Below are 12688 nucleotides of genomic sequence, written 5' to 3'. Positions count from 1 at the left end.
CATGAAGGAAACTGATGAGGCGGGTGCTGGAAGCCAAAGTAGATATTCTTTTATTAGGAGGCTGTTGTTTTTCCTTTAAATTTTGCCATTAATGAAATGAAGCTCTGCTAATTGTGAAGTAAATTAAAATGCTCTGCTGATACAGGGGGTTCGAGGAAATTAATAGACTTTTCATCCAAAACCGGTGATGGGCTCTTGAAGTAGACTTTGCTAATGTGATTAAAATGTGTTTTGCTGTAGCTGAGGCTACACTCGTCTCTCGTGCGCGAGAGAAACTCCGCATTTCAACTTTAAAACCACCCCAGCAGTGCCACTTTTAATTACGATGTTTGGTAACAACCCTATGGTGCCACTGCAGCTCTCTAAACCTAGCGCTGATAACGCCCGCCACCCCGACGCGGACGCTTCCCACTCCACAAAACATGACTGAGGTATGTTTGAGGTGCTTGATGTAAGTATCAATTTATATGCCGGAGAAGAGAAAGAATTTTTCATGAGCTCCGTGGCTTTCTTCACTCACATAAATTCTGTGAAGATTCGGTGGAGGTTCTTTTATGTGTCTGGCCTCTGGTGGCTACAGTAAAATGTCATGTTTCAATGCACAGATCTTGCTTCGAGGCCCTCGAGCTTTTTTTTTTTTTTGGCACGGAAAAGTCTGCGGTGTTTCTGGTGCCTTGCGCCAGCGTCTCAGACTCGATGGTGGTGCATCCTTTACTGCAACGAGCCTGTGTTTTTCCCATGGGAGTATACAGCACAGCATCTTATTTCTGTATTGCATACAAACATGCATCTTCCCCATCACCTAGCTAACAAAGAGTGTTTGCTGTGCTGCTGCAACACCTTTAAAGGTGCACTATAGTTTTGGGGAAGAAATTTTGATCAGGAGAGAAAATCTTCATTGACTGATTTGTTAGGCCTGAACAAACAACGTGGACAAACTCTCTCCTTTTTCATGACTAATACACAATATGACCTTCAACATTATTCAGCGAGACTCATGCATATGTTTGGCTTGAATCTCATCGCAGAAGCATCACTTACAACGATGAAATACCGTCTTTTATTTCTAGTTTGTCTGTTGTTGTCAAGACCGTTTTCACCAAATAGATGTTCCAGCTGGTAAATCAAGGTCAGCGCGTGGAAGCTCTTTGCGCGTGTCAAAAAAAGACGCCTCATCTAATCACTTTATTTAGCATCCGTGCCAATAGTCAGGTTGGAATCTCGTATCTGAATGGTTTCAATAAGGTTGAAGAAATTGATTTAAAATGTCCTTCCACAGACAGATCTGTATTTTCTTGTGTTGAAATAAAAAACAAAGAAGGTAAAGAACGGAATAATAAAGCAGGAGACTGCACAGAATCAGCATGGGTGGCTCTTATTAACAAGACATACGAGCCAACAGACCGGGGTCAAGGTTTCAGAAGACAATGTTTCACGGCGTCCATGGGAATCCTTCAGCCTGCTATCGATCGTCTGTCCAAGGAAAACCGTCTTATCCATTGCTTGCTCCCCTGAAACACCTTACTCCTCATTATAATTCATCAGCGATTTCCTCTTAACCCCCTCCTCCAGCCAACACTCGCTCAGGAACACAGAGACACACTCTTGGAGGATTTTTCTTTACCAATAAATCCATTAATAATGCACATCTGGTCAATAGACACACCGGACCTGCACTTTCTACCGACTCTCTGCTGGGCCTCTCACTCTCTGTGCCTTTTCTCCCCTCATCCATGCAATCTTCTTTTCTGTAGTTTTGGTTTGTTTGAAATATTAGGAGCAAATAAGCACTCCTCAACACGTATTTAGACAAAACTTAAAATCATAAGAAAAACATAATCTTGTTATGTTTTGAGAGAGTAATATCTGTTTGTCTCATTTCTCATTGCCTTTTCTCCCTTTTTCTTTGTCCTTCTACTCCACAGGTCGCTTGCATGCAGCTGATCAACGCCCTGGTCACCTCCCCCGACGACCTGGACTTCCGGATACATCTACGCAACGAGTTCTTAAGATGTGGCCTCAAGAAGATCCTACCTGTGAGTTATCAAACCTTCAGACAGCACGTGATACTGACACTGATAGATCGTTCTTCCTGTGTCGGCCAATACATTTTAAGCCAGTTCATTCAAACCTCTGGAATGAATTCCAACTCCACCTAGAAGATTGGTAGCGTTGTAGAACAAAAAAAAACATCAGGGACTGAACTTTTGCTGGTTAAATGTCCGACCTTGAATGAAGGCACAATAATTTCCAACCATGCCAGAAATTACAAATTTATGTTAAACACGTACTCCACCAATGTTAGGCTTTTGTAGCTCAAGAGGAAGCTGCATGTTATTTGATAAACTGCCTTTAGCTATGTCACTCAGTGGCTAAGTTGCATTGTGGGTAATGTAGGTGCCAGGTTTTGAAAACGAAGAACGTTGCATAGAGTAAAAAAAAAAGCTGACATCTCCGTTTCTGCTGTGTCGATTTGGGCCATCACTTTATAAACTGTCCATAATGAGTCCAACAGTGTAATAGGAGTGCGATGCTAGATCCGTGGACTGCTTTCTCAAAACCTGGCGCCCCCCATTACCCACGATGCAACTGAGCCACTGAGTGACATCACTGGAGGCAATTAATCAGAGGACATGCAGCTTCATCCGGAGTCACTAAAGTGTTATGCTGTTTGCACATAAGAAGCAGTGCTCTCCATGACCTGTTAACACACTTTCATGTGTATAATTGGTGGAGTCACCCTTTAAATAATCAGGAAAGTTTCATCCCCTGCAGAGGAGTTGATATAGTTAACGACTTCGCGTCACAGTAGCTGGACTGGTTCACACGTGGCACAAATGACACGCATTAGGATAGGTTTCATTATAATTAGCTTAAGTTTTCGAGGTCTGACTAGCAATAGTTGTCGTAGTCGCATGTGTCAAGTGTGATGCAGTGCTAGCCCCTCATCACGCAGGTCGTCCTGGCATCATTATCAGCGGGCCCTACACATCTTCACATGAGGCGAAGCCAAATGAGCTCCAACTCATCACTCAAGCTCTCATTTGTAGCGAGAGGGGTGAACGTGTCACAGAGCCAGTTGTTAATAAGTCATCCCAGCTGCTCCTGTTGATTATTACTGTCATTACTTTAATTATCTTCAATTCTGCCCCCCGATATGAAAGAGTCTCTGTGTACAGTCATTTATGAATGCCACGTTCACCGCTTTTTAATGCCGACATTCAAACTGACACTCTTTCATCTAATTATGAGTTATGCTCAGGAGCCGGCGGAGGCTGCTGGCAAAGAAAAAGTGAACTCCGCTGAAAAAGAAAGCCCGATTTGTTTTGTTCTCATAGTCCTTGACACATGTATTTGGCCCTCCTCTTCGTCTCCCCCCCCCACCCTCCCTAACTTTCTTTTCCTTTTTTTTTTTTTTTTTTTGCGGTGGCTTTGTGCACCTCCCTCCGATCCAGCGTTCCTTAAGACAGATGGTGCACCCAAAAAACAGTGCAAGGTGATTGATACCTGCAGAAATTGGGTTACATTTGGCCCTGTCTCAGTCTGTAAACTCCGCTGCCGGTGATTCATAGAGAAGTGGTAAAGAGCACTGCCGTAGCCCCTCGTGGCTGGAACAGGTGTGCAGGAATAGGAACTGTCTGGAATACTTATTGAGAGAGTTCACGGTGTCTCAGTTCCCAGTTCTCTGTACATCTGGAACACGGAAACTAAGATTCTAGTATTACAGTTTTTCTTTTGTTTTCTTTTTTACAAAAGGCCTGATTAACAGTGATACATAAAACGTTTGATGAGATTCTTGAGCAAAAAAATTGTTACAAAAAGTAATTCTTGTCAGTGCTACCACTGTTAAAACTAATGATCACCACTGCAAGATGACCTTTTGAATAACTTCGTATTTTCTAGGAGCTAAAAGAGACAGAGGAGCTCGACATCCAGCTGAAGGTGTTCAACGAGAACAAGGAGGAGGACTCCATCGAGCTCTCCCATCGCCTGGATGACATCCGCGCCGAGATGGAATATCCTTTTGTCATCCCTCTGTGTGAATATACAGATGAATAGGCCGTGCGGAGCTGGCAGTGGGGAGATGAGGGTATATTGTGGGTTTGGTCAAGCTTTACAGGGTAAAGCCCCTCGTGGCTCGATTCATTAGAGAAGGCTTTGAGGAGCCAGAGCACAATATCCAGCTCCATCTCTGACCAGGTATACTAGGTAAATAAGCCTTTCATCTTAACCCGCCGCCTCTCTCGCCCTTCTTTTGTTTACTCTTCTCCTCCTCTCAGCTGCTCTTCACTTTTTGTCCTTTGTCAGTGAGCACTGGGTTAAGTAGGACTGTTGTAAGACTGAAGAGGAGGATATCAAACAGACATATGCTTGCCTCTTCTCAGCACTTACAATGCACAGTAGACAATTAAACATTTTATGTAGAGTCATATTATATTGTGCGGTCCGGGTTTCTTCTGTTTAAGCATCGCCGTGCCTTCTCAGAAATGCGAGTTCCCTCCTCCGAAGCTCTCTGCCAGTGTCCATTTAACTCCAAACGTGCAGAGTACAAGTTAATAAAGGTGAGCTGTAATTTAGTCCAGAGTTGGAAACTTCTTCAAGAATCCCCGAAGAGATCCTTTTAATAATTCACAAATCTTCTCTCAGGCTGTGTATGAATGGCTGACATTGCGAGGCAGGCAAACCAGACGCTGACATTGTTATGCAGATGTTCGTTCCCACAACCTTTTTCTTCCTCCAAATCCCACAGTTCTAGTGCTGGCACAAAGTGCGCCTGTGAGTGACAGTTTCTGTTGACACATGTAGGTGAGTGGAGGAGGTTGTGTGTTGTGTGTGTGTGTGTGAGGGAATGTATGTGTGTGTGTGTGTGTGTGTGTGTGTGGAGAGAAGATGGCAGGGGAAAAAAAGAAAAAGTGCACCTGGATTAATGATGTGCTTGAGCAGGTTCACAAATGAGAAGGCCCAATGTTTGTTTCCAAGGACAATGTGCTATTGATCCGCGAGCTCTGAGCATGATCCGAATGCCTGGGCTACCCTCTGTCCCTTCGGCTGCATATAGCACACACACACACACACACACACACATGCACACACGCGCAGGCGCGCTCAGGTAGTACTACCTACTACTACCAGAGCATTGCATATGTGTCTTGTTTCTCCCAGCAGTTTCATGAATATTAACCTGAAGAGGCTCGTCTCCTCTGTGTCCGGCCCAGGTCCAGGTGCCGAGGAGGTGACTCCAGGCCACTAATACATATTAATGAGCTGTGGAATGGTGATTGATTGACCCCACCACTGACTGGGCTACGTCACACTTGACTGCCACTCATGTTTATTCATTATTTGGAGAGGGAGTGTAAAGAGAGGGAGAGATGGAGAGCGAGAACGAGGGCGTAGAGGAGAGGGGGGTGGGGGGGGGGGTGTCATCCAATGGATTGGCATTCTACATTAGGTTTATGTCTGCAGCTTAGTGATAGATGGAGCTAGTTGGATACTTTCCCAGTCTGAGCTCCTTCTCATGTCCTCTCAAATGCTGCTGTGGTGAGGCTATAATTGAATCTCTCAGGATTGGTAATTCTCCCAGGCTTCATACTCGGTTAATACAAGGGAGGGAAATGATACTGTAGAGAAGCCAGTATTCCCATCCCTCCCTCTCTCTCTCTCTCTCTCTCTCTCTCTTTCTCTCTCTAAAAATTTGATACGGGACAGGAGTTTAATTACAGACATTGTTGAAATTAATAGGAAAAGTGTCAAACAGTATTTAAAAGAATTGATCTCCTCCAAGTGCAGCGGCTGCAGATTGTTTTGTGTGGATGATAGTATGGGAAATGGAGAATGCAGTCAAGTGCTGTTTTGTTTTTTTTGTTTTTCTTAACAGAGGGGATAAATGATCTGAATTATTGATAGTCTCTTACAGAGTCATCCTCCATTAGCCGTTGATGAAACCTGACAGATTATATTAGGAAACAAATAAAGCATTGACAGAATCTCCAGATTAACCTCTGGAAACGTGTCAATTGGACCCCTTCTAATCTCCCACGAGTTTTCGGATGCATAACATCAGTGAATCCGTCAAACTAGCTATTATGACGTGTTAGTTTGTCAGTAATGTCACTGTTGCGGCGTTTGTTCTTAATTTGTCTAACATTCTGGCTGAATCCTCGAGCTCAGTCACCCAAAAAAATCAGGCAAAAAAAAAGATCTGTGTTTGCATGTGCATTTAACTGAGATTTTCTGTTCTGAAAGCAGAAGGGGTGGAGAATCGCAACATATGCTGCCACACTGCTGAAAATGTCACTTCACGGTTTTGCAGTCAGTATGTTGCGCTAAGTAAATATTTTAGCACACGTCAAGATCCACACTTCATCTTATGGTGACAATCAGGTTTTTCAGCTCCGCGAGTTTAACGGGGGCACTGTCTCCTTAGTCGTCTTCTTTTTTTTCTTTCCTTTTCTGCACGTGTGCACATATCTGAGAGGCTTATTTCACTTTTTCAAACGGGATGAGTCTCCGTGGGGAAATCCTCCTTTTCTCAACCAAACAAATTAAATAGGCTCCAAATCATTCATTTTCCTGGCTTCTGTGCTTCTTTGAGCTACACTTTTAGGAAGCTATTAGAAGTTTGAGAAAACACAAATTTAATTATTTCTACATTAACCCTTTACTGCACATCTCCTCTCCTCTCCTCTCTCCTCCGCTTCACTTTTTGTCCTTTCTCTGTGAGCACTGGGTTGAGCTGGACCCAGTGGCTAACATTTGTGCTTGTTTAAAAGATATAAATCACCAACAATCTTCTTTTCATCAAATAGTGATCAATACATGTATGAGGTGTATGATATTTCAGCTTAGAAGAATTCAGAGGGAGACAGTCTGATTTAACATCTGTTTTAGATGTCAAAGCCATCACGACTTCCTCCTGAGGAAAGCAAACATAAGACACTTAATCAATACCCCTTGCAAATTTAATAACATGAATTTTCACTCCTGAGTACACGTCAGTTTCAATCTGAGCGCTGGATTTCAGCCATATTTCTGCACTGAGAATGATCGGCTCCCCCGTCGTTCTTTTCCTCAAACATTCAAACCGGCGAGTTTTTTCATGTGATTAATTTCCACTATTCTGAACGGTTCGGAGTGACAGGTAAACCAGAGGGAGCGTTCTTTTAATGCCAATCCCCCTCCTCAAGTTAGCTGTTTACACTGTCTCGGCTCCCCCGAGAGAAAACGGATAAGAGGAATCCCATCTCCGTTTGCTTTTGCACAATGATGCCTGTCTGAAAATGTGAAGTGAGAGAGAATAAGATGTTAGATTTGTAAAGAAAAAAAAAAAAAAAACAAGGACTAATGGGATTTTGAATGTTTACAGGAAGCTGAATACACCTGGATAATGAACACAATTGTAACCTTCACTGTTAATTTCAGGCCAAACAACTGGGAAACCTAAAAACTAACGCCATCACGAAGTTGTTTTCCTTAATGTTGCTCCCGCACTGATATGAATGAGGTGTACCATCTCCTGTCCAATATGGTGAAAGACACCGGCTCAGAGACGTACTTCCTGTCGATTCTTCAGCACCTGCTGCTCATCAGGAACGATTATTACATCAGGTGAGTTCTGTCTCATTTTTACATTCAACTGACTCATAACGCTCATCTCTTAAATCACCCAGAGCTTGTTTTGTTCGTTACTTACTGGAAGTGGTCATCGCCTCTGTGGGTCTGTTTGTTTGGCTTGAACAAACACATCTTCCAAACTAAAAACGAGGTGGAAATGTTACCCTTCCAAAAACTGTGAGACCTATTGATTTTTGAAAGTCAAACTTCAACTACCGTCATGTTGCTGTAACTTAAGTGTCTGTGAAAGCCAAAGTCTTAGCTTTCCCCTCTCTCTACCCGAATTCAACTTCATCTTCCACTCTCTAAACTGAACATAAGATACGCAGAACATCATAAAATAACAACATGCAAAAGAGAATGCAGGCCCAGAAGGGCGTGGCCAGCTTGTGATTGACGGGTTCGCGACGACAGTGTTCCCACAAGCTCTCAAAACGTCCTCCCCAGCTCCACCATCTCGTCCCAAATATGTCACATCTGGCTCCGTAAATCCAAACACATAGCTATAGTTCAAGATAAGTAGGAAGCGTTAAAGGCTATCACTGCACTGCATCTTGTCTCAAAAGCTCGTTGCACTTTTGACCACGCCCATGTTAGCGTGGTGCAGTCGTGCAGTTTGAGGCGCTGCAGTGCAACAGCTGCGAAAAGAGCAGGAGTCTAAGTGCAATCAATCTTTTCTTGTAACCCCCCTCCCTTTGTCTCCAAACACTGGGAGTGACAACACAAAAATGATTAGAGTCGGGATAATATCCTGTAGTTTGGATGTATTAAGTCATTTTCAACTGTTAGCTCTCTACTTTGCCTTTGCAGAGCAAATATGTCAGTCACTGGGCAGGAAGGCCGCCAATCCTCTGAATGGAGTGACACTGATGAATTCACTGCTGTGTCAGACCTTTTTTGCAGAAATAAGACTTAAAAAAAAAGAAAAAAGGAAAGTTGGAAGACGAAGGGAGGATGAGAGGAGGAAGATGAATTTACCATAGACAAGTTGCTGTTCCCTTGGAGTTATGAATAATGCATTCCTCATCTATTCGTAGGAAGTGAGAAATAGAATTCACATTAACAGGCTGGTGCAGCCGCGTCCACCTCGGCCCCAGTGTCCATGTTCCTTTCTGTAAGCCAGCAATAAGAAGGGATCAGCACCAGCGCTCCATGAAAAAAAAAAAAAAAAACTGATGGTCGTTTTAAAGATATGTTTTTGAGATATATTTTTCCCCCCTCCAACCTCCATCAGAAATGCAAGGACAAACCCACACACGTGCGCACACAAACATTAACAAGAGAAATTCATTCTGACTGAGGCTTTTTTCCCCCATACATCACGGCTGTGTGACATAGGATGTTGGAAGATGCAGTGCTGTTGTACATGCAGCTATTTCCAATAAAGGCCATCCATCTTTTTTTCAGCCTTTGCCCTCACAGTTGCAGCCTTTTCATGCAGTGGTCCAAATTGGCTGTAAAAGTCGAGTGTGTATTTAATATTTTGTTTGCTAAACAGAAATAGACGAGTCAGAGAGTGCGTTTTAGCGACGCGTGGCTCGAGTTAACGTGTCTTCATACCTAAATAACAGAACAGTTTGCCAGTGACCATCCTCCAAACAAACAAACAAACAAACGTATATTACTATTGAAGCATCCCAGCTTCAGGCATCCGGACAAACCAGATCATCCTCCCCCAAAAGACAACTGCCTTGGTCAGTCAAAATATACAAAATCTTTACAGTTTATGAGGTTAACGTCTGGGTCCGGTTAGAACGGCATCTGGGTCTGAACACAAACATCAGTCTGCCAATTAGTGATCTCAGGGGGGATGGAGAAGGAAGGCAGGTTAAGCACGGTGACGCACTTTGGTCATTTTGTCCCCCCTCAAAAATCGCCTAATGGTGGCCTGACTTCCTGCTTTGCTCCTGTCATAACTACCATCGGTGCTAATTAGAGGTTGCAGCCTAACAGTGAACGTAGAAATTAGTCCTAATAAGCTGCCGGCTCAGGCGACCTGTACAGCGGCGTTTTTTGGGTGAGGACAGGCTGCTTCAGTTAAAATCATGAACCGCTGGCAGTCATAGGTATGTTGTATAAATGAGGGACAGACATTGGCTCTGTGATCAAAGGATTACATGTGTGCTCATAATACTCTATCTCAAGTAAAGGATTAAGTTATTTTAGCACCCTTGGTACCTTGATGTGTGTGTGTCAAATGATAATCTACATTAAATGATAATTAAGTAAATAATATAATTAGTATTCTAATAACTCTAAGAGGGTCTGCAGTGGGCAAACTGTTGAAGCGTTCTGTCTACTGTCATTCCTCCTAACACAACATTAGTTGTTGCTCTCCCCTCCGGGGCTTGGTTTATTTTTGATAATTAATCTCTCACTGCAAGCCTAATGAATGGGAGCACATCAAACCCACCCAGTAAATATAGAGCAGATCTGCTCATTTGGAGCCTGGTGATATGGGGATTACACTGGTTATGTGGAGCAGAGCTGGATCAAGTGGCTGGGGCTGTGCAGAACTGCAAGCTATCATTGGAAGAAATGAAGGTGCCAAAGTAAAAGAAGAGGTGGGGAATGATGCAGGGGACATATGCTAGCTTCTGGAGCCCAGCCCTGCCCACTGTGGAGGGGCCTGACAGTTCTGGGTCACTCTCTCCGTCTCTAGTTATCTCCACCCGGCCCCTATCTGCTCGGTGGTGGCGGAGGATGGAGGACGAAGGGAAAATAGGGCGGCTTATTGAGATAATAATGTGGTGTACATCGGTGACAGTTGTAAGCCGAGTGCCACAGTGCTTAAGCCATGCAGGGCGATGCGTGAGCTTTCACTCGCTCGTTCCAATCATGAGTGGGCGAATCCGCCAGCTCGAGCTTAATGTATGGCATTTCATGCTTTCAAAAACAGTGCACCTAAATGCTGATTTATTCTTATTTGCTTTGGCTCAGAATTTTGTGTTCTTTCATATTTCTGTTCATAACGTGATACGGCCTGTCCACCCACAAGGTACCAGCAGAACACAGCCACATCCAAGAGTTAGAGCTAAAGCCTCGGAAATAAACTTCACTACGTTTTAAATAATGATATCTTTAAATGGCAAGATCTCCCTTTTTATCTCGACACGATCTCGGATTATGTTTTTTTTTTTTTTTTTATGTTTTCAGTATTACACAAAAATTAACCCTCCTGACCGCAGACACTTTGTTCCCAGCTCTGCCTGCTCACATCAGTTACTACATCTTAGATACATTAGCGCTCCCTCTCCTTCGGGCTTTCATGCGGAGCCGTCTGACGGGCAGGCTTTGATCAGACTTTGAGGTCCTTATCTGCATCAAAGTTGTCATAAAATCTCCTCCGAATCTCTGAATTTCAATTACGATGATAGGAATCTATTGGACGAGTTCAAGAAGCTAAAAGGGCGTTTAACTACAGCGTGTATGCTGCACAGGAATTTGCGGGACCTCCGTGTGTTAATTGTTTCATCCTCTCGATCCAAAGTTATATTCCCGTTCTATAATTTTACAGTGATACAATGTTTTCTGAAATAAGAACAACATTTCTGTAACTTAAAGGAACATCAGCTGCCACTGGAAGCATCTGTGAACGGTTGTACTGTTTACACAGTACAGTATACCTACTCTGTTTCCAGTAGAAGACTGTTGATGAAAGATGAAAAGATGAGAGGAGTTGATGTGATTATTGGTTCAGAAGGCTGTCCCCGTCTCAGCTGCTGGTACTGCGTTCCTCCTTTTAGGAATGTATTATTCCACTCCACCTCCACTCCAGATTTTACAGCGCTCCACCTGAATCGTCCAGATGTTCATCTAAACTGTGACAATTAATTGGTCACACCCGCGCGCACTTTCGCCTGGAGTCGCACTTGTGATTGTTCTTTTACATTTTGTTTAAGGGCGTTTTTTGTGAGCATCATTAAGGGTCTGTTATCTCAGCTCAAAATCTCAATTTCCAATTTACAACAAACGGAACCGGAGTCTTTGGAGGATTTGATTACATTTTTTAAGTCTTTTCAGTTGTGAATTTCAACATCAACTTCTGCTTTTGTCAAGCTTAGACAGAAAAATAAAGAATGATTTCTCAGTTTGGGGGCTCAGCTTCAGCTGGCATTGTATTTGCTAAATGTCACTTGCAATTAAAGTTGATAATGTTACTGAGAAAAGGTCACACACCAACCTGTGTGGCGGAATGCGACTCTCAGGCTGATTCAGACACCGTGCTCGACAGCACCGAGGACTCAGTCACACTCCTAACTGGCTGACATGTTTTTCCTCGGTCATTGTGCTTTCAATTACACACATTACAGTGATTAGATTTACATTTCAGTTTTTATGGTTGCTCTAATTGGCAAAGATGATTGCAAATTAGGCAAGAGGGCAAGCACAGCCTCGGTTTACCGTCTGTCACCTTGAAATGGACGGACCGACTTGGGTTCCGTGTGCCCGTTAATCTGTTAATTTCATGATCGGGGTGAAACAAGTGATCAAATTTAATAGGGTGCCTATTTTCTCCAGCAGCACCCTTTTTGACATGGCATTTTGTGACCTCCAGCTTGGATAAGGGAATAATTTGTGGTTAATTAGCCTTGTAGAGTTTGTGTCACTCATATCTTGCTGTGGCTTGTCTAATTGTTCTGTTTTATGTTTTCCGACCCCTCAGGCCTCAGTATTACAAGGTGATAGAAGAATGCGTGTCTCAGGTGGTCCTGCATCGCAATGGGATGGACCCCGACTTTGGCTACAGCAAAAGATTGGACGTGGACTTCACTCATCTGATTGGTACTTTGTATTTACTCACTCATTAATTCAACCAAGGTGTTGGCTTAATTTTAAAATGTCTAATACCAGCCTTTAATACCCGTATGCGATAAAATCATCAAATCAGCTCCTCACTCCCTTTAAATCATGTGCCGCAGGAGGTATCGCACTGATGTTGCTAAAAATGCTTTGATAGCTCGCAGTCATTCTCATTATCCTTCCAGATCCCCCCCTGGGATTCTCTCTGACAAACAACTGCAGAGGCTTGACATATAAGATGGGGGTCATCTAATTATTGACGAATAATGCA

At 43.3% G+C, this 12688-nt stretch overlaps 1 protein-coding gene across 3 annotated transcripts in view; it reads left to right on the top strand.

The window, feature by feature from the left end:
• Positions 1 to 12688, top strand: part of diaph2 (diaphanous-related formin 2) — a 395371-nt gene that overhangs the window by 126413 nt on the left and 256270 nt on the right. For all 3 annotated transcript variants that reach the window (XM_030396391.1, XM_030396392.1, XM_030396393.1), the window contains exons 12-15: positions 1926 to 2036; positions 3904 to 4016; positions 7492 to 7608; positions 12281 to 12399. In XM_030396391.1, the coding sequence (XP_030252251.1) occupies positions 1926 to 2036; positions 3904 to 4016; positions 7492 to 7608; positions 12281 to 12399 (460 nt within the window). The remainder of the gene's footprint in view (positions 1 to 1925; positions 2037 to 3903; positions 4017 to 7491; positions 7609 to 12280; positions 12400 to 12688) is intronic.

The sequence above is a fragment of the Sparus aurata genome, chromosome 18 (genome assembly GCF_900880675.1).
Source record: "Sparus aurata chromosome 18, fSpaAur1.1, whole genome shotgun sequence".
In the NCBI taxonomy this organism is placed as follows: domain Eukaryota; kingdom Metazoa; phylum Chordata; class Actinopteri; order Spariformes; family Sparidae; genus Sparus; species Sparus aurata.
This window is presented reverse-complemented; position numbering and strand designations above follow the sequence as displayed.